The 22,239-nt window shown below is 52.3% G+C and overlaps 1 protein-coding gene across 1 annotated transcript in view; it reads right to left on the minus strand.

Moving 5' to 3' along the window:
- The window catches only part of EFR3B (EFR3 homolog B), a gene marked incomplete at its 5' end in the record, with an annotated part of 84,400 nt that overhangs the window by 10,069 nt on the left and 52,092 nt on the right, over positions 1-22,239 (minus strand). Inside the window, 11 exons of the mRNA XM_080814695.1 lie at positions 557-718; positions 1,042-1,117; positions 1,817-1,989; positions 4,432-4,483; positions 4,861-4,972; positions 5,662-5,823; positions 6,047-6,182; positions 6,881-6,959; positions 7,408-7,542; positions 9,009-9,158; positions 12,455-12,576. Coding sequence (XP_080670821.1) covers positions 557-718; positions 1,042-1,117; positions 1,817-1,989; positions 4,432-4,483; positions 4,861-4,972; positions 5,662-5,823; positions 6,047-6,182; positions 6,881-6,959; positions 7,408-7,542; positions 9,009-9,158; positions 12,455-12,576 — 1,359 coding nt within the window. The remainder of the gene's footprint in view (positions 1-556; positions 719-1,041; positions 1,118-1,816; positions 1,990-4,431; positions 4,484-4,860; positions 4,973-5,661; positions 5,824-6,046; positions 6,183-6,880; positions 6,960-7,407; positions 7,543-9,008; positions 9,159-12,454; positions 12,577-22,239) is intronic.

Consider the following 22,239-nt stretch of genomic DNA (forward strand, 5'->3'; position numbering starts at 1 on the left):
CCTTAAGAGTACACCTCCATCCAGAAGGACTCGGGAAGGCTGCAGCCCTATCTAGTGAACACTGGCTCTCTCAGAGTCGTGAGGGAGGCTTGTTGAATCTCCAAGACCCCACGCATGGGGCAAAAACTGGGAATATGTAATTTTCGTAAGTGCTTGGGGTAATTCTGAGACACAGCCAGGCTTGGACACCAGACGATGCACAGATGAGGTTTGTTCTGGGATCACTCAAGGTTTATGAGAACTTGGTACCCCTTGAAGTCTCATTCAGACCTTGTGAGACTTGAAATACCAGGGACCAAAGGGTGTTTTTGAAAAAGCCTGTTCCCTGGGTCTCCTCTGGCCTGAGGATGGGCGCCAGCCACGAATGAGGCATTCTTGGGTGGTTCCCTGAACAGAACCATGGCTTGTGGTCCCTGGAGGAATGGGGAGCCAAGGGTGCCGTATTCCCGGGCTCTGAGACAGCTGTGGTCTCATGAATGCTTGCCCAGCCGGTGCCCCTCGTGGATCCCACCCCGCCACATGCTACCCACACCAGGTCCCACCTGAACAGCCCCACCTGAACAGCCAGCACCAGGCGGATGAGGTCGACCACCACCTCCTCGTTGGCCAGCTCAATGCTGATGAGCGCCAGCAAGCCGTAGAGCGCCTCATAGTGCTGCTGTGTGTTCGACTGCTCTTTGCAGCTCAGGTAGATATGTCTGTAGAGCTGCTGGGAGTGCTGGGCGTGGGAAAAGGACGGGGGCAAGGCCATAGTGGGTGGGTGGAGGTGGGAGGGGCAGGGAGAGTGGGAGGAGACCAGTCTGCAGGCGGGGCAAGGCTGTGTGCACCCCACCTCCACCCTTAGGGAGAGGGTGCCTTTTCTCTCTCTCTCAAGTACTTGGCCCCCCGAGGGTTCGGCTGGTCATCCCGACTAAGTGTGCTCAAAGAGGGAGCAAGCAGACCTGAAGATGGGGTCAGCGCTGACTTGGGGGCTGGGAGGCGGGAGCCCACAGAGCCTGGCCCACCTGGGGTTCACTGGGGCTTAAGGTCACAGGGGCTAACCTTCTTCATGAAGACGGTGTCCTGTCGGGAGCACTTGTCCACTTTCAGCTTCAGGACAGAGATGTCACTGAGGGTACTGGGAAGGGACACAAGGGGCCACCTTAGCCCTGTGCAAGGCCAGTCAGAGCTCAGGCAGCGTCACTGGGCTTTACCTCAGTGTTGTCAGTTGGGTCCCAGCCTCCCCTCACCCTGCATTGGTTCTTAGCCCAGTCTCCACTTTCCTCAAGTTCTCAACCCCTCTGTCCTGCCCACTTTTTCTGATCCCTTTTTCTAAAACACCAGTTCAGGGGCGCCTGGGTGGCTCAGTTGCTTAAGCAACTGCCTTCAGCTCAGGTCATGATCCCGGAGTCCCAGGATAGAGTCCCACATCAGGCTCCCAGCTCCATGGGGAGCCTGCTTCTCCCTCTGACCTTCTCCTCTCTCACTCTCTCTAATAAATAAATAAAATCTTTAAAACACCAATTCTGATTATTCTCTTCCCACCTTCCCCTCCTCGCCAGTCTTTACTGATAAACCTGCACCCCCTTTCTTCCTCCCCACCCACTAACTCCCTTTAGTACCTGCTCTTCCTCTCCCCCATCTCCACTCCATCCCCTGGCTCCCCGGGAGAACCCTTCCATCTCTCCTGCTCCCGTAGGACCCCAGGGTCCATGTCCATGATCAGGTCCTGCTGGTTCCCACTGAATAAGGGAACTGTCCTCTCACCTGGGTGGGAGACCTACGGGGAGTCTTCTCCCCCACCATACACCTACTGGAGGGGAGACCCCAAGTTCACCTGATGGTAGAGAACTTGTGGCGGTTGCCATGACGATCGATGAAACTGATGAGAATCTCTAGAACAAAGAGGCGGATCTCTGCGTCCTCCATGAGGGCGGTGGACAGAAGGCGGTCCAGGAAGTTGCTGGGCAGGGCTGACATCATGTTGTTGCACTGGAAACCTGTGGACACCTGTGAGCAAGCCCAGCACGGCCGAGCTTAGTTAGGGACACTGGCACCCTCAGTGCAGCGAGGAGATGGACGGCAGCCGGAGGACCTGGGGTCTAATGAGCCTGACCCCTCCTGACAGCTCACAGTCCAGCTCCCTTGTCCTCCACCCTAGGCCCTGGATGCCTGAGGCAACTTTTTTGAACATGCCAACAACCACCTAGACATATTTAAGGTTGTTAGAAGCAAGCAAGGGGTAAGCACTAGAGGGGAGCAAGGGCCAGGAAGCCTCTGGACCTAATGGTCCAGCTGTCAGGGCACAGCTGATGAACACTCCCCACGAACACGACACTGTGTAGGGCACGGATGGTCACACAGACACGGAGAGACGGTGGGAGAGCTTACAGCGGGGCTGAGGACCCACAAACCCCCCCATACAACAACCATTTCAAAACAACTCTTCGAGGTGGGCATCCTGGGGGTCTTCGGATTAAAGCCAGGGGCTGTCGGTAGACACATCACCCTTAATGTTGTTAAAGTGTACAAAAGCAGCAAAACAACCCCAAAGTTTACAGCAGCAAGGTCCACAACAGCCCAACTGTGAAAGGAGCCCAGATGTCCTCTGACAGATGAATGGATAAAGAAGATGTGATGTAGGGGCGCCTGGGTGGCTCAGTAGGTTAAGTCTGCCTTCAGCTCAGGTCATGATCCCAGGGTCCTGGGATGGAGCCCCCACATCGGGCTCCCTGCTCAGCGGGGAGCCTGCTTCCTCCTCTCTCTCTGCCTTCCTCTCTGCCTACTTGTGATCTGTCAAATAAATACATAAAATCTTAGAAAAAAAAAAAAGAAGATGTGATGTATATACATAATGGAATACTACTCAGCCATCAAAAAATTCCTGCCAATACAACAATGTGGATGGAACTAGAGGGTATTACACTAAGCGAAATGAGTCAATCAGAGAAAGACAATTATCATATGATCTCACTCCTATGTGGAATTTAAGAAACAAAACAGAGGATCATAGGGGAAGGGAGGGAAAAATAAAACAAGACGAAATCAGAGAGGGAGACAAACCTTAAGAGACTCTTAGGAAACAAACAGGGTTGCTGGAGGGGTAGGGGGTGGAGGAGATCGGGTAACTGGGGGAAGGACATTAAGGAGCGCACGTGATGTAATGAGCACTGGGTATTATAAGACTGATGAATCACTGACCTCTACCTCTGCAACTAATAATATATTGTACATTAATTAATTGAATTTGAATAAAAACAAAAAAAAATTTTCAAAAACCCACAAAAAACAAAAGCAGCAAAACAATATTGATGGGTTAAATCCAAATTGCAAAACAATGCCTTTGATGATTCAGCAGACCCTAGGGGATCTAGCAAGGCCTGGTGGCATCAATAGTAAACATCAGCTAAAGGGGGGTGTGAGTACCTCCCAAACTGTCACCTTGATAAGGAGTTGGGTACAGCGAGGTCAAGCTCAGCAGAAATGGCAGGAGCACACAGAATAAGAAGGTCACCAGATGTGGGCAATGCCAGCATGAAAAGTCTTTATAAAAACACAGTGGCATGAACGGCGTGGGCTCGGGAACGGGTGGGGCGTGCAGATCAGCAGGGCTGGAACAGAGACTGGGGCTGAGGGCTGAGATGGGGAGTCAGGGAGGGAAGGCGCCTGGGGATCTCCCACCTCATTCTGAGAGGTGTGAAATCTGGAGGCATGTCAATTGTACACGGACACCTACTACCTGAAAAGGAGCAACGTGTGGGGAGCATCATTTCTAGAAAATTCTCCTTGCGGTTGTATGTATGATTGATGAGGACAGATGGAGATAAGGACAACCAGGAGGAGAATCTAGCTGTGAGATTTCCAGAGCTTAGGTGGAGCTGTGTGTAAGAATCCCTGGGGAGCCCGTTACAAACAGATTCCAGGACCCCACTCAGACCCATGGCTCCAAATCTCCACCGAGTCCATATATGTTCTAAAAAGTTGGTCATGAGATGGCTTTTGAAGATAATCAATCTGGATCCCAGTGATGGTTGCAAAGATGTAAAGAGGAATGTAAAATCCCAATGAAGGGAAAGATAAACTGAGGTGGGCACAAGTGCCGAGGGGAAAACAGGTGGAAGGGACCTAGGGAGGTACTTGGAAGGGGGAAAAATGCAGAAACCAAAGATAGCATCCCAATTCAGAGATAATGTTTGAGTGACAAGGCTATTAGTAGCTGATAAGGAACCTTCGTGAAAATTAGGAGCAGTGCCCTGCCTGCTCCGGATGATCCAGCTCTGTGGATGCCCAGACTGCTACTAGGGGGATTTCAGCCCCCTAGTCACCCTTCAGGCCGGGCCTATTTGTGCAGTGTGCAACCTGCACAACTGTATGTGGTAGCCTTCTCTTGGTCCCTTGGGAGGAGCTGCCTCCTGTAGGGGCAGAGCAGGATTGGGGACAGGAGAGGCTCACCTGAAGGAGGGATTTCAGCAGCATAATCTGGGTCAGCCGGTTCCTGTTCTCTCTGTAGACCAGAGACACAAATACTCACCAGGATGGTGATGCGGGCAGAGACCCCACATTTGCCTGCCCAGGTTCCCCTTGTGATTAGAATCTCCATTAAGCTTGTTTCCCAGGACAGTTGACTTCCAGAGCCAGGAAACAGACCAGAGAATTAACAGCTTGCCCCAAAGGTGGGAGGTAGTTATTGGTGGGGCAGCCTGAGGAATTGTTGTGGGATCTAAGGGCCCCACTAAAGACAGCTGAGGGATTTGAGAGTAGAAGAAAAGTGAGGGCAGAACCAGGAAAATTAAACGAAGTAAGGGAGGAAACACGGAAAGGGAAGCTGGGGTGGAATTTTGGCCAATAGGGGAGAAAGGGCAGCAAGGCTGGGAGGCTTACCCTGTCTTCCCTGTCTCCATGGGATGATGCAGGGAAGGCAGTGGGACCTTGCTCATGATGAAGAGAATCACCTCGGAGCGCTGATATGTGGGCAACGTGCTGGCAAAGGAGCCTGCAGGAAGGAGACGGGGTTGGCTCAGGTGGGGCTGCCGGCTGCCAGGGCTCCGCCTCTCAATTGGACAAACTACCGCCCAGAGTGCGGGCTGCGTCCCTAGGGAGGCAACTAAGACGCGGAGGGAGAAACCTTCGCTTGTCATGCCGCAGGCTGTGGTCAGCGTCTCTGGGAAGGAGAGGGGAGCGCCCGCGGTGCCAAGCCAGGACGGCTCTGAAGTGACGAGCTCTGCAAGCTCGAGAGGTGGCCGTCCGGTTCTCCCCGTCCGCATCCACGTGCGCACCCACCGCCTTCTCCCTTTCCTCCCTCCCGCCTCTCCTCTTCCTCGCTTCTCCCCACCAATCGCTCCCGCGTGGCGGCATCCGACCCGCCTGATGGGGGCCGGGGGCGGGAAGAGTTCCCGGCTCTCCGCCTCTGATCCGAAGCCCCGCCTGAGCAACCCACGGACGTCGTTCTGCGCTCTCCCTCACGCCCGACCCCGGCCAGTCCGAGAGCTGTGCGCGCCGCTGACGGACTCCCCCTCCGACGTCCGCGAGTAACGCAATCTGAGCGGACGACTTTCTTGCAGCTTCCGAGCGCGGTCCCGGTGGAGACCGCCCCCTGCCCCTCCCAACCCGGGCGCACGCGGCGGCGCCCGGCCCCGCCCCACCACCGGGCCCCGCCCACCATGGCCCCGCCCCGGGTCCCACCTATGGTCTTGATGACAGCCTCTTGGAACATGCGCTCTTCGTGCTCTTTGATGATCTTGGTGCCCAGGCTGATGACCCCGTCGTAGCTCCCGGTGAGGGCGTAGTCGATGCTGAGCCGCAGCTGCCTCAGCAGAGTGTTGAACATCTCCAGCACCGTGGGCCCTAAGCGCAGCGGGGGCGGGGTGCAGGGAGGGGGAGACCCGAAATCCAGGGCTGGCACCCCCGCTCGTTCTCCCCGTCTTGCATTCCAGCCAGGACCTTCCTCTGCCCCCTCTCCACGCTCCCTTGCCCTTTTCTGGAGGGGGAGGCAGCCTCCCGCCGAGGGCAGGGCTTTGTCCTTGGAGGCTTCGGGGGGCCCCCACGCTGTCCCTCAGGACCCCCTTACCGACAGAGCCGGTGGCCGCGATGACGGCAGCTTCCGACAGGACCTCCACGATGCCCGCCCGCACCGTGGCCGCGCTGCGGCTGTTGGCATCCAGGTGGCTCAGGAGCTGCTGGATAACCAGGTGGGAGTGCTGCGGCTGGGGGGAGGAAGACGTGCTGGCCCCAAACCGCAACCCCCACGCGGCCTCTGCGCCAGGGCAGCCCTCGACTGGGACGCAACGGCCGGCGTGGACGAAGGTGAGGTCCTGAGGCCAGTGGGCACTGGAGATGGTGTCCACGTCTCCTCAGTCCCTTCCCCCAGGTCCCACAGGAGCAGAAGCCCCATCCCAGGGACGACCTTGATTTCCAGAGTTGCCCTGGGCCCTTCCACTTCAAACGGGTCAAAAGTCAATTTTTTGGTCTTTCTTTTCATTGTTCCTGGGTCCCAGGTCATACTGCTAAGGGCCACCACAGGCCACAGGGTTTAGTCCCGTGCTGCATAAAGTGTAGCCCAATTACACTGGGACAGTAGAAACCTCGAGAGTAAGGACTTAGTAAGCAACGTCACCAGGCTGTGGTGGCCGAGTGGGGTCTGGGGGCTTGTATTTTACATGAGCTTTTCATTTACTTTTTTAAAGAATTCTTTTTAATTGTATTTTATAAAGTATTGATCTGTGCTGTATCAGAAATAAAACTAAAACCTGCCCTTCCTCCCAGCCAGATGAAGCAGCACGTTGAGGAACCTGGGGGCTGGGAAGAAGTCACAGAGGACGGCTGGCTTTCTCCTTTAGCACACCAGCCTGCTCCCCGAGGTGCCCTTGGCTGGTCCACAAGCTGGAGGGGGAAGCCGCCGTACCTGAATTGAGTACATGATGATTTTAAAGCAACGGATGGCAAAGACCTTGGGTTCCCAGAGAGAATGGTTATCCAGGTGGCTGTGAGGGAGAAAACACGGGGGAATGGCTATGAAAGGTAAAGCAATGGTAGGGAGGACAGACAAGCTTGGGGGTAGAGGAGCCTCCCGAGAGACCCAGCCCCTGGCAGAGCTCCCAGGTGAGGAAGGCCTTACAGGTGGCGGGAGGGAGGAGGATGAGGACCCCGGGGCTGTCGCCTCACGGGAAGCCAAGAACAGAGTTCCGCAGCTGTGGACTCAGGAGTGAAGCCGGGCACCTTCCTCTGGTTTCGGGGCCTCCTACCAGCACCTCTCCCCAACACCACTCTTGGCCACTGTGTGGTAGCTTCTGCTGTCACACAGGCACAGACAAGGGACCATCTTGGGCAAAGGACCGCCACCATAACACCTCTTTCCCTTCTCCCCGAGTCAGCAAGATGCCAGGACCTGAAAGTTCTCTGAGGGCTGGGGTGGGGGCCGGCGGCACTCACATGAGAACAGGCTTGATGGCGTTTTTGATGTTGCCAAAGGCAGCCCGGCCCAGCAGTTCCCGAAGGCACCTCTCGGCCAGCTCTGCTGGGTTCTCTTTCTCCTTCTCTGGTGCTTGGAGGGGCGAGGGAGAGCGGCTGTGGAAACAAGCAGCACGTGGGTAAGTGATGGCGAGCAAAGCTCGAATCAGTCTTTGTGCAGCCTGCATTTCTTTTTTCTTTTTTTAAAGATGATTTTACTTATTTATCAGAGACAGAGAGAGAGGCACAAGCAGGGAGAGTGGAAGAGGGAGAAGCAGACTTCCCGCTGAGTAGGGAGCCCAAGGCGAGCCCCCATCTCAACCCTGAGATCATGATTTGAGCCAAAGGCAGACGCTTAACCGACTGCACGGCCCACGCGCCCCAGCAGCCTGCGTTTCCACACTGTGTCCTTGCACGCGGTGCACTGGGACAGGCAGGAATTTGATGTGGGCTGCAGAGATAATGTGGGAGATATCCTGACTGTCAGAGATGAAACAGAGTAAAGGACCCCAGGATGGAGGAAGATCATGGGAGAAGGGGTCAAATTCTCTTTCCGGAAATCCTTGAGCACAGGTGCCCCCGCAGGAAGGACAGATAGCCTGCACATCACAGGTCTGGGAGGCACAGACCACAGTGTCTCCATTCCCCAAAGCCTGGGAAGGAAAAAGATTGAGTGTGAAAGAGAGGGAGGCCGAGTAATAGAGAAAGCAAAAGAAAGTGGAGGAGAGAGGGAGGGAGAGGAAAAAGAAAGGCATGGCGGTTGGCGCAAGTGGGACTCAGTGGTACCTCAGTCACAGGGGCTGGATCTGGACAGAAGAGGGAGCCTCATGTCTCTCTCTGGGGGCTGAGACCCCTAGAGTCCACAGGCCAAGCTCGGGGGTGAGGTGCAGTTCCAGGAACGGCCCCTAGAGGGCCACACTTCCTTCCCCCTCAGCCTGTCCCCAGCTTCACCAGGAGGGAGGAACCTGCTGTTCTCACACCTCACCATGCACAGCCCAGGTGGAGAGCAACATGAGCCTTTCCCTGCATCCCATTTTACAGATGGGAAGATCGAGGGGCTGGGACACACTGAATCCCCTGTCTGAGGGCTCCCAGATTAAAACCCAGCATCTCCAACTAGTGTCCAGGGGCTGCTGGCTGGTCAAGCTAGTTCCATTAGTTCCTAATGGCCTGCAGTGCCATTAGGAAGTGAGGGAGGAAGGGAAAGTCCTCAGCCACTGGAGCCATGAAAGGCGCTTTAAAACCTCCTTGGCCTGCTGCTTTCAGAGAGACAGAGGTAACCCGACTCTTGGTTCTTTGTGTTCTTACCATCTCGCACTTACCCTCAGGGAACCCAGTACAGTTACTATCCTTCGTGAACGCAGACCTTAGGGGGTGCAACAAGCTGGCAGAAGGCCAGAGCCAAGGCTCCTAGGGAACCGGCCTTGGACGCATTGCATAACAAGCCACAAAACCCAAGATCCCTGGCCTTTTAATTAGGCTTTACCAGCCAGCCCAAGCCCTGTGGTTCCCAAGCAGATGGCAGAGGCAGCCCGGGAGGGCCGTGCATGGCTGCTGCCCGAGCTCCAGCCTCGCCTGCTTACCTCTCTGCCTCCTCTATGTGCTGCAGATTGAAAAGCAGCGACGGGACAATTTTGTCCATGTGCTGTGGGTCCCAGATATTGGCTTGCAATTCATCGTTCACTGTCTTCCTCACCACCCCTTGCAGACCTTTGATGCCTGACATTCTGATTCTGGAAGAAAAAGGGCAACACGGAGTCATGAAATCCTCCAGCCCTGAGAAGCCTGGCTTCTGTGGCAAGGGGAGGAGCACAGCGTGGGGACCGGGGATGCAATCGTCCATCCAAAGGCAGAAGGGAGCCCACCTTCTACCCGCCGTATGACTCAGCCTCCTGGCCGGCCAGCTTCCTGTGCAAGTGGACATGAGCTGCTTTGATCCTGCCCTGCCCCCACCCCCGTCAAGACCCTGAGCCAGAGGCTATGCAGACTTAAGAGCAAAGTAACTAAAAAAAAAAAAAAAAAAAAGAGCGAAGTAACTAGAATATTGTCCCCCTCACTATTCTTACTCCTGGTTCTGGGTTACAAGGTACTTCCTAGGGACCCCTGGGTGGCTCAGTGGGTTAAGCCTCTGCCTTCAGCTCAGGTCATATCTCAGGGTCCTGGGATAGAGACCCGTATTGGGCTCTCTGCTCAACGGGGAGCCTGCTTCCCCTTCTCTCTCTGCCTGCCTCTCTGCCTAGTTGTGATCTCTCGCTGTCAAATAAATAAGTAAACTCTTTTAAAAAACAAAAAACAAGGTACTTCCTAATGCACAGAAGAAATATGTCCCAAACACACTGGGCTCCTATGTCCCACCCAAGAGAGCCTTGCCGGCAGGTAGATGGGCCATTTCCTCCCCAGGGCTTCCTTATGTGTGAATGTGAATTAATTCGGTCTCCCCAGAATGCCTCCCACATATGTACACATTTCATTCCATGGCACCTGGAGCTCACCGACCCTTTCAAAACAAACCCCAAAAGACCAGGCCCTCAGAGAGGCCTGTTCCTCTTATGGCTCCCTGTCATGGGCCCATCAGAGGCTTAACCAAGAGCAAGGGGCCTGGGGAGTATCTGAACCCAAGGGACCCCTCCCCCGCCCCCCGCAACACACACTCTTATTTATAAGACCCAAGTGTTGTTCTTGGAAGGGGGCTCTGGGCTCTGCTGAGGCTGTGAATGAACAACCAGGGGGCTCTTGGGGAAAAGGGATACAGGAAGGCTGACAGAAAGAAAAAGGATGACTTATGCCAGAAACACCTGTCACCCTGGCAGGCCTTCCTTTCAGGGTCGGCACGTGCCGTCTGTGGGCACTAATGGCCCCGCTCAGGTGCCAGGAGCCAACCTCAGCCACTGTCTTCCCCGTAGGCCGCACATCCCAATGCTGTCACAACACAGGGCTGACAACGTCTGCTCCTGTGCCTTCTTCCCCCGCCATGTCCTGTGTTTGTGTGATCATGTATGTGTTAGTGTGTATGTGGGGTGTGTGTGTGTGTGTGTGTGTGTGTGGTGGCACAGGGGTGTCCCCTCTGCTCCCCCTTCTGAAAGCTCAGTACTGCCTGAATGACCAGCCCCTGTTACAGCCACACCAGGCTCCTGTCCTGTGCCTTCCCCAGCACCTGCCCCCAAACATGCCCCAACTGTTCCAGAACCTTCTGTCTCTTTAGAGCCCATCTGCCGTGAGGGGGCTCCGGCAGGGCCAGTGCTGGGGAGACGACAAGGGGCTCCTTCCTCCAGGGGCCCCCACTACCCGTCGGAGGCACTGGGGTAGCACCCTTCCAGAGTCCATGACTATTTTTAGAGATGGGGGTCTGGGGAGGAGGGGATCCTGCCAACCACTCACAGGTGACCTGCCCTGGAGATGTTCCACAGGCTCACAACTTTGGGAACTGGCTCTCTGCAGGATGGAGGGACTCACTTCCGGTTTCTTCAACCCAGACCGTCAACAGGGCTCCCTGGCCCTGCTGTTGCACAAAACATGATGCCCAGGGCCCCTCCGAGGTAATGGGGTGATGAAGGAAAGAGCCAGCAGCTGAGTTCTGGAACAAAGCACTGGAGAATTGGGCTGCTGTGGGCATACCACTGTCAGCGTCAGCCGCCAAGCCTCCTTGCTCCGACTCCCCCGGTCTCTCCCTTCTCTTCCCTTCTCCTTCCTTCTTTGTCCCCTTTGAATATATTCTCCATTTCATAGGGCCTCCCCGAGTAGACAACACACCCCGTGTGGGCAGAGGCCCCCTTCCAATCGTTTTGCACCTTATCGTTCTACGACGAGCCTTAGCGCAAACCCCAATTCCCTGTTTCCTTGCCCATGCACTGCTCCATTGGTCTGACGCTCTGTCCCCCTTATCTTCTGTGGGCATTGGTTCACGTAAATGTCTTTGTGATTTTATTTGGGAAGTTTTCTTTCTATGTGGATAAGTGTGTTTCTGTGAGTTGAAGAACTTGATAAGTTTGAGTCTGAACGTAAAAGCATAGTCTGTAATTCAAGACGTTTATCTGAAAGCATTCATTCTTGGCACCTGGTTTGCTCGGTTGGCAGAGCATCCAGCCCTTGATCTTCGGGTTGTGAGTTCAAGCTCCACGTTAGGCACAGAGATGACATAAAAGAAATAAAATCTCAAAAAAAAAAAAAAAAGCATTCATTCATTCACTCATTCATTCACTCAATAACTGTTTATTCAGCACCTACTGGTCCCCAGGCTGTGCTGTTGCACCTGAGAGACAGCAGTGAACAAAACGATGACTCCTGGCCTCCCAGAGTTTACATTCTGCTGGGGGACAGACAAAGAGTAAGAAACAATAAGTGTGTTATGAAGGGGATTGTGCTATGTGGGGAAAACAGAGCAGAGCAAGGGAGACGAGAAGGGGGTATGTGGGATGTTTGAGAGAAGGTGGTGTTGACCAGGAGTTATTTGAGCAAGGCCTTGCAGGGGGAAAGCAAGTGAGCTAGACACATCTATGGAGGAAGCATTCCAGGCACAGGAACAGATGGTGCAAAGGCCCTGTGGCAGGAATGTCCTTGGTGTGTTTGGAGGGGAATGAGCCAGGGGTTAGTGGAAGAGACAAAGTCAGGATGCCCATAGGGATCAGCCAATGTGAAGACTTGGGTTTTGTATCGGCAGATATATGTTGTGATGGATAGTGGCGATGGGTGTGTTTCTGGGTGTGTATAAATGCATGTCCTCCTGAACAAAAAAACACAGGTCTGTGCATGTATGTATAAGTGTGCTCAGATTTGGTTCCCAGGACCATTGCCTTCCATCTGCTCCTATTTCGTGCCCCAGAAGATTTTCCTTTGAAAGCACATGCTGGGTGTCCAGCTCTGCCCACTTGCCCACTTACGTCCTGCCAGGTGTTTCCCTCCCTCCCCAGCCATGTCAGAGCCAAAGTAAATGCTGATGAGGTCAGACAGTGCGCTCTGGGCTGGGAATGCTGTAAGACCCCTCGATGCTTTTGCCATTAGCTGAGTGGGACCCCTCACCTCCCCTACTCACTTGGTTTTGATTTCTGTGTCATCGTGGCTGGAGTGGCACATTTCACTGAAGCGGGACACAAAGAAGTCATAGCTCCGGTGATAGGATGGGGTGTCCTCTTCGATGTTGGCGAACTTCACAAACTGCCCAGGAGGAGGGAGAGATGTACAGGTGAGAGGTGACCCACTGTGCTCTTCACCTTAGGGCTCTGGGCTCTGGCGCTTGCCATCCCGAGCCCCACCCCTCCCCCAGTAAAGCCAGGGGACATACACACCCAGGAGCTGCACATTCCAGGGTTCCAGGACAGCACACCCAGTCTCCACGCCTCCGTGGGTTCCAAATCCTGCTTGCCCTTCCCATCTACACCACACGACTGGACGCTATGGCCCTTTTCAGCCCTTCCCCGCTGAGTTGAGCAGAGGATGGAACAGGTGAGGACACGAAGGGGACTCCCTTAAGCTCCTGCCCCTTTCCATGCCCAGAGCTGCACCAAACACACGGAGGCCTGGAGGCAGTCACGGATGAACTGAAACAGCCAAAGCCAATGCCAAACCATGTCTCAACACTTTAGAATGAATTCTGGGAAACAAGGACAAACCTGAAATTTGATTTAAAAATGTAATTCCGTAGGGAGAGGGTGGCTGGGTTATGGACACTGGGGAGGGTATGGGCTATGGTGAGTGCCGTGAAACGTGTAAGCCTGATGATTCACAGACCTGTACCCCTGGGGCAAATTATACATTATATGTTAATAAATATAATTTATAAAAATGTAATTCCATTTTATTATTTAAAATTATTTATTAGTTAATTTATGTTTAAAGATTTTATTTATTAACTTGAGAGAGAGAGTGCACAGGGGGTTGGGATGCAGGGAGGGACAAGCAGACTCCTTGCTGAGCCGGGAGCCCTGATACAGGGCTCAATCCCAGGACCCCGAGATCATGACCTGAGCCAAAGGCAGACTCTTGACCAACTGAGCCACCCAGGCACCCCTATTGCTTCAAATTTGAGCACATTTTTAAAGTTTGCCGATTCAGTTCTGTTAAGTCTGGCTCAGTATTATCAGGGCTGGATTCCTTCTGCCACCCGGCTGCACATTTGCAATTCTAAATAGGGACTTAATTTCAATGGACTCCCGCAGAGAAGCAAGAATCAGGGACTAAGTAGAGTTAAATAGCTAAAAATTAAGTATAATTCTTATAGGTTATTCTGTTTAATGTTATAAATTTAGTACTGCAAACAACTCAAAAGATTACACTTATAATGAAATCTATTCTCCATGATTCTGTCTTGCATTATTTAATTTTTATAAACATTTGTTCGTTCTAAAAGGATATGCTATTATTTCTAAAATCATCTAGTTAATGCACTCATAATATTCATCACCAATTCCAATCTGTTTCTCTATTTAACTCAAAATTTGTTAACTTTTTCTGGATGACAATTAGCAGCTTGCACCAACATCATTAATTATTCTTTCACTAATAAATATACATTTATTTTCTGCTGGCTGAACGAATCTCAACATACAAAGCAAATGAGAAGATCTTGCTTTCCAAGTTAACATCTGAAATGTAAACCTCTATTTGGAAGCGAATATTCTGATATTAGCAATAAATCCAAAGGACCCTGCTTGCGTTATTGATGGGGTTCTGCAGAAGAGGCATAGTGGTAATCCATCATTGATGGATTGTAAGTTGATTAGATTAATTCATTGATTAGATGTAAGTTCAGGAATTCTAGAAACAATGATAAAGTCAGCCTTCGGCTACATGAATTTCTTAAGTCCCCAAAGATTTAGAACACACAGGTAGGTTGATACAAAGGTTCAAGCAAAGTTTGGGCTCATGCCTGCTCATACCTACCGACAGGATGATCCCTGGCCGCCCTTCCCTCCTCACGGTGGGAGTCTGGCGTGGTCAGGGTGTCCGTCTACTCAAAGGGGACATGCAGCAGATCTACTCTCAGTGACAGCATGACTTTTGAGCGGGACATTGAACTGCTCTGATAGTTTGGTTTTCCCGTATGTGAAATAAATACTTCAGTCATCATTCACTAAGAGTCTTCATTTTTTAAAAAAGATTTAAAAAAAATTTATTTGAGAGGGAGAGGGAGAGACTGTGCACGCGCAAGAACAGGGGGAGGGCAGAGGGAGAGAGAGAAGCAGGCTCTCGGCTGAGCAGAGAGCCCGATGCGGGGCTCCATCCCAGGACCCTGAGATCATGACCTGAGCCGAAGGCAGCGACTTAACCCACTGAGCCACCCAGGTGCCCCTTATTTTTTTTTCTTATACTGTATGTACTTCCTATATGATGAGGCAGCTTAAAATAAGACAATCCGAGTGTATACAAAAGAATATGCATTTGAAAGTATTAAAACAAGAGACCATAATAAAGAGGGAGAAATAGTCAAAGATTTCAGTCTCTAACATTTACTGACTGGGTAGACTCGGATGTATGTCAGGGGAACGAACGCCCAGACCTCAGGTTCACTGGTTTAGGAGTGCCACCAAGCATTTTACACACGTCATCTCTTCTTAGAACGACTCTAAGTGAGAGACAGATTATGGTAAGCAGAGCCACAGAGCTCCAGAGCCACCTGGATTGGCACCACCGGCCGCAGACATGCTGAGTCACTCTGGGAGGAGGCCCAGGGGTTGACCTGGGAGCATGGTCGGTCCCAGGAGACCTAATGGGACGGCCCCCATTTGAGAAACACTGCCCGGTCACTAGCGGACAACCTGGCCTCCCGTCTTCCGCACACCACCACTTCTTGGGCACGGATGCTTCTCTGAACCGATGACTGATCTCTGTGCAACTTTCCACTTTGACTTTCCTCCTCTTCTAAGCACCGTGAAGCCACAAGAAGGCCTGACTCCAGTTAGGGGCATGGCCTAGCAGCACGGCCTGAGTGCTTGTCACGCCCAGTGCCGTTGAGACCGGCCATTACCCATGCTTTTCAAGCTGCTAAATATTTTGACTCATACCCACAGGCTGTAAGGTTAGAATTGAGATATGATCGATATTTAAAAACCGAAAATTCCACGGCAGCCACACTGGTAACGCGGGATAGAAAACATGCATGGGGATCCCTTTTCTACAACCGGCGTGGCCTTTTACTAGTTTCTTCTAGATCTGTGCCCACAGGGCCAGCCCCAGCTGCTAACCGCACTGGAAATTGCCCTCATTCTTTTCTTCTGTGACTGTCTGTGTCCCTGGATTTTCACTCCTCTGCACCCTTCCTCCCTGGGAATTTAGGTCTGTGTCTTCTCAAATTTTGCTTTTGACAAGAGAGTTCTTCCATTTAAGTAGACAATGGTCTACTTAACAATGGGGCCACAGGTGGACAGCCGCTTCCTTGCTCTGCCTCTTATCTCCTGTGTGACTGTAAACATGTTGTAAAACTTCTGAGCCATTGCCTCCTCCTCGGTGAAGTAGGGACACTAGGACACCGGGTGGTCACCAGGATTAAATGCGGGGACATATGCAGAATGACTACCACAGTGCCTGGCTAGCTCAGGGAACAGTGCTGCAGTGACCGTGGTGACTATGGTCTGGTCCATCAGCTCGGGGACTAGACAGTGTGACCCTTGTCCTTTCCATGTCACCAACACAGGCCCGGCCACGCAATCACAGAGGAGGGGTCCAGGTGGGTAGCATGGACCGTGCGGGCAACACGCCTCAAATGTGATGCCTGGGAGTGTGGAGAGAAGGAAACTAGTTTTTGCCATCCCCCAGGGAACTGGTGGCTGAGGGTAGGAGTGAGGGCTGCGGCAGAGGGCAGGGGATATGGGGGGTGATGGCCACGCCCTGCCCCAGGTGCCATTCAGGGACTGAGGTCATTTAGGGCACTAGGACAGAGCACCGCACCGAGGGGCAAGAGGGAGGGACTATGGGATAGCCAGCAGCCATCACAGCAAGACCAGGGACAAACCAGCCGAACATTCGTTTTCTTCTCTTTAAAATGCACACATCATCTCCTAGGGATGTGAATACATTAGAAATAATTAAGAAAAGCTCCCCAAGTTCCTGTTATAACAGGAACTCTGTGATTCCAAGTTTTCATATTAGCAAGATTCTTATTTCTAAGAGGGTTAAACTTTTTTTTTTTAAGAAGTGGGGGAGGGGCAGAGGGAGAGAGAGGGAGAGAGAAAGAATCTTAAGCAGGCTCCAGGAGATCATGACCTGAGCCAAAATCAAGAGTCGGAGGCTTAATTCACTGAGCCACATAGGCGCTCTGAGGCTGTAACTTTGTATGGGTCCTACAGGATTCAGCAGCGCAAGATCATCCAAGGTGTGTGCTAGGGCAGCGGCCAAACGCATTGCAGACACCGCTCAGCAACCAGGGGTCTGTTCTGCGCATGTCCACGACGGTGCTCAGTGCACGTTCTCATCCCTCCTGACCAGAAAAACCCATTTCCAGTATGGATGTGGTGAAGCCTGTTTGCCTCGGTTTAACTCGTACCTTGTTCTGTTGATAGTCCTCAAAATGTTCAAAAGGCAGGGGCCCTAGAGAAGGCGATTTATAGAAAGGAATTTGTATTGGGTGGAGCCACAGCAGGCCCCGCCCATCTTTCCCGCCGGATGCGGATGGGAGCCATATGCAAAAGCAGCCCCTAACGCTGACATCCTGTCATGACAACATTAAATATTTCTAAGGCACCTACAACATTTCTAGGGCACCTCACACATCCCGAGTTCCCTGAGGCTGCGTCAGGGCCGCCTCTGTCTCCGTCTTCATCCCGTCTTCTCCTCTGTGTCACATCTCCCTCTCCTCTCTAAGACCCTTGAGACAGCACGTAAGGCTCCTGGGGCTACTCCAGGATACCCCCCCCCCCCCCCCGTTTCATAATCCTTAGTTTTACTCACATCTGCAGAGACCCTGTCTCCATAGAAAGGGATGTTCACAGGTTCCAGAGATCAGCACATAGATCTCTTTTGGGGGCCATTTTTCAGCCTACCCAAACATGCCTTATGGGATGTAATTGTTGGCAAACCAGTGAGTTTTGCAGGGTCTATGTTGCTCCCATTGTGAAGATAAGGAAACTGAGGCTGAAAGGGAGCAAGTGAGTTATTTCAGGTCAATGAGCTGTGACAGGTGGATTTGGGCCCCGAACTTGGGAATTCTGATACTCTCATATTCTTTGCCTTCTACCAGCGGTTTTTAAAATTTAATTTAATTTTATTTAAAGATTTTATTTATTAAATGATTTTATTTATTTATTTGACAGAGAGACAGAGAGAGAGGGAACACAAGTAGGGGGAGTGGGAGAGGGAGAAGCAAGCTTCCCGACGAGCAAGGAGCCCAATGTGGGCCTCGATCCCAGGACACTGGGATCATGACCTGAGCTGAAGGCAGCTGCTTAACGACTGAGCCACCCAGGCACCCTTTATTAATTTATTTGACAGAGAGAGCACAAATAGGGGGAGCAGCAGGCAGAGGGAGAAGCAGACGCCCCACTGAGCAGTGAGCTCAATGCCGGGCTCGATCCCGGGATCCTGGGATCATGACCTGAGTCGAAAGCAGCCTCTTAACCAACCGAGCCACCCAGGTGCCCTGGTTTTTAAATCTTAATGTGTCTTGGAATGATCTGGTCTGGGGAGCTTGTGGAAAATGCAGACTTCTGAGCCACCCCAGGACTGGTGAACACGATTATCTGGGGAGTAGGGCCCAGGTATCTGCATTCTGAAGAGACATCCCTCAGGCAACTTCCGCCCTGGAGGTTCTGGGGCAGCAGGTCTACAGACCCTATGTCCTTTGTCCCTTTACTGACAGGCTGGACCAGTAGCTCTGGAAATGTTTCCAGTCAGGTTGGGAGGGAGACCGCTTATGCAGGACGCTGGGAAAATGTTGGTAAAGGAGGTTGGCAAGGCAGGATAGACAGTCATCTCCTTTGAAGACCAGTTCCTTTGAACTGAAGTGGTTCGGGGTTAAACCAAGGGTTGGATAGATGACCGACTGGGCCTTAGCTCCATCTCTGGGGCCCCCAATGGCCTGGGGGTGAGCTGCAGCTTCGAGGTTTTGGCTGCCAACCATTCCATTCCCGTGTTTGCCGGGACTCTTGCTCGGTCCGGAGGTCTGGTCATGAGACCACACTTGCTGTCCATCTGAACCTCCTATTCAGAGGGTACACACCCTGTTTATCACATGATGGGGCATGTGAAATAGGTAACTTTTTGTTACCAGGATATCTGAGTGTCCCTAGGAACCCTTGGTGTGATAGCTTGATAGAAGGAGCTTTTCTCCCTCGAGTCTGACAGTATGACTGCCCAGACGCGCCAGCCCCCAGTGGCCTGGTCAGGGAGCACTGGCCTGTGGAGTCCCCAAGGGACACCTCCTAGAGAGCCCATCCCCAGGTGCTCCTGAGCCTTCTAGGGGCTGACAGGAACCTTTGGTAATCACGGTTCAGAGGGTGAAATTGGAGTGCTTCATGGGGGCCCTGGTCAAGGCCCCATACCCGCTGAGGAAGTCCACCAAGGCCTGGCAGACATGGGGTTGGAACACTAGGGTTTTGTGTGAGGAAGGCCTTCCGTCCTGTCATGAGAGACAGTAGAATGTCATGGTTATAAGAAGGGGTCTGGAGCCAGACTGCATCGCTGAGTCCCACTGCCTCCACTTATGAAGCTTATCTGGGGCAAGTTCCTTAAGTTTCTTGTGCCTCAGTTGCCCCATCTGTAAAATGGAGCTAATAAAGGTAGTTGGCTTATCAGCAGCTTGGTATGAGTAGCCCATCCCAGTTGATTGGGGGGGGGGGCAACATTTCCACTCCCCAACCCCAGAGCATTTTTGGCTTGGTATGAACACTCCTTGGATTCTCACTGGGCCCATTTACCTGTGTGACACGTCACTATTTTTTTTTTTTTAAACATACACCAGGAACTTCCTGTCTGCTTTGCTCCCATTATTGCTAATTCATACCTTACAATCGACTTTTGTTAAAATGCTACTTGCCTAGTGAATAAGATTGTGAAATAATAAAGCTGGGTTTGTTTTTGGTTTTATTTTTTAAGATATAGTAACGATGAGGAAGTTCTCCATAGCAACAAACTGAAGATTCTTTTTTTTTTTTTAAGATTTTATTTATTTGAGAGTGTGTGAGCGAGTGTGAGAGAGAGAGAGAGAGAGCATGAATGGGGGGAGGGGCCGAGGGAGAAGAAGCCGGCTCTCCTGCTGAGCAAAGAGCCCTATTCAGGGCTCGCTCCCAGGGCCCCAGGATCACGACCTGAGCCAAAGGCAGACTCTCAACTGACCGAGCCACCCAGGTGCCCCCAAACTGAAGATTCTGAACATGTGACACTTCAAAGGCCCCAGGCACTGCTAGGGCCACCCTTTCAAGATCAAAGTTTCAGCTCTTTACACACAACAAAGGGTGGCAGGCTTGTCGGGGCGATCACCCACCCCTGGCACAGGCAGGCGGAGTGGTTGTGATGCGAATACTGAGAGTTCCTAAGGGCCTGAGTTAATAAAGGGAAAGCAGTCTCCAAATATTGACAGTGTAAAAACAGCTCTTCCCTGGTGTGGAAAATGCAAGCTGAGCTGGCTGGCCTCACTTCTGTGCCAACTGAGTGTCTCCACGCAGAAGTTAGCTTTTCCCTCTTATACAGAAGCATTCTGAGCTGCGGGATTTCCTGCTGTCAAGGACAGAACCACAGTCTAAAATGCTGGGCACAGGGGCACCTGGGGGACTCAGTCGTTAAGCGTCTGCCTTCAGCTCAGGTTATGATCCTGGGGTCCTGGGATTGAGTCTGCATCGGGCTCCCTGCTCAGCGGGGAGCCTGCTTCTCCCTCTGCCTGCTGCCCCCTCTCCCCCCATTTATGTCCGTTTTCTCTCTGTGGAATAAATAAATAAAATCTTTAAAAAATAAATAAAAATAAATAAAATGCTGGGCATAGACAGAACCCCAGCTCCTTCCTGGGTCTAGGACTGCAGGCCATCGCGCTGTGTTGGCCTCCACCAGGAGACTGAACTGCTTCAGGAACTGCTTCTCAGCTTCGCTGAGACAAATCCTAGCTGGGAAGCAGATGCTGTACATTGCGTGGGTTTGACAGTAACACCCTCGGCCTGGTCCTCCAGCTGCCTCTTGTTGATAGCAACTCCCAGGAGCACTTTCCACTAAAGCCAGAGAAAGTTCCACTGTGATGTGATCATGGCCTGCCAATGCCAGCCGAGGCATGGTCCTCCCCTAGACCTAGGATATTTTCCTCCTGTCTACCCACATAATGCCTTCTCTTTGTCAAGATTCATTACAAAACTGACACAGTTTTAAGGTCTTTTGGGAAAGCCTGGTCCTAGCTGCCCAAGAAGCTGATCCCCCTGGCCTCAAGCTGCCCCATGTGCTGGCTGGGTCAACAGAGACCCAGGGAAGCACCAGCTGCCTCTGTTCTAGAATTCCCGTGTGTTGCTGCTGCTGCTGACCCCCATGGCCTTGCAACTCTGACTTGATCCACCTCCAAAGGAGCCCCCTTCTATGTAGCTCGTGGGCTTCTAGCGGTGGTTTCTGCAGCAGTGTTGAATGGGGGAGGACTTCCAGTCTAGAGATGACAGTCAAAACCGCAAGAGCTGATGAATGGTCCAGGGGGAGCACAGAGAATGAGAAGATGGGGCACCAGGGGCCGGGGAGACCACAGGCATTGCAGGGGCGTGCAGAGGAAGAGAATCATCGCAGGAAACTGTTCGTTTCCGATTGCTGCTGCAAGAATACCACAATTTATTGGTGTAAAACAACACCCGTCTATTATCTTACGGTTCTGGAGATCGGAAGTCTAAAATGGGTCTGCAAGACTGTGTGTACTCTGGAGGCTCCAGAGGAGCATTTCCTTGCCCTCTTTAGCTTCCAGAAGCCACCCACAGCTTTTGGCTCATAGCCCCCTTCCTCTATCTTCAAGACCAGCAGTCTTTCTCTCTTTCCCTCTGCTTTCATCATCATGCACCTTCTGTCTGACTCTGACCCACTCCCACCTATAAGCATCCCTGTGATGCCAGCAGACCCACCTGGATAATCCGAGAGAACCTCTCCATCTCAAGATCCTCAGCCTGATCATATGTGCAAAGGCCCTTTTGTCATTTCTGTTCACGTTCACGGGTCCCGGGGATTAGAACGTGGACACCCTTGGGGGACCATTACTCAGCCACAGGAGCCAAGAAGGATGAACCAGGTGGGAAGAGCTGGGGGGACGGGGCCAGGGAAGTCAGGGGAGCCTGAGGAAGCAGGTGCAGTCAACAAGGAGAAGTGCTCTCAAAGGTAAAACATCAGTGGAAAGATGGGGAATGGGTTACTCGCCCGCTTTCCACAGATCTCTACCGGCAAAAGACAACAACATACTTTTAAAACAGAGAGAGCTGGCTGATACCACCCTAACCTGGGACGGCATCCATTAAAAACCTGAGACCCCAGATGTTTGTGTTCCTGTTATAATTCCAGTTAGCAGGAATTACAGGCAACAGGAGAGTGAAAGAAAAGGTGCCACAAGCAAGTAACCGGACAAACCCAGAATGTGTGTGGCATTCCACAAACCAGCTAACCCAGTCAAGAAGTCAGAGTCATGAAAAGCAAAGCTGGGCAGGAGAGGGCTGGGGACAGGCGAAGAGCCCCAGAAGACAACGTGAACGCATCACCTTTACTGAATTCAGATATGAACAATAGCGATTAAAGACAATTTGCCGGGGCACCTGGGTGGCTCAGTGGGTTAAGCCTCTGCCTTCGGCTCGGGTCATGATCTCTGGGTCCTGGGATCGAGCCCCGCATCGGGCTCTCTGCTCGGCAGGGAGCCTGCTTCCTCCTCTCTCTCTCTCTGCCTGCCTC

Source organism: Martes martes, assembly GCF_963455335.1.
Source record: "Martes martes genome assembly, chromosome: 9".
In the NCBI taxonomy this organism is placed as follows: domain Eukaryota; kingdom Metazoa; phylum Chordata; class Mammalia; order Carnivora; family Mustelidae; genus Martes; species Martes martes.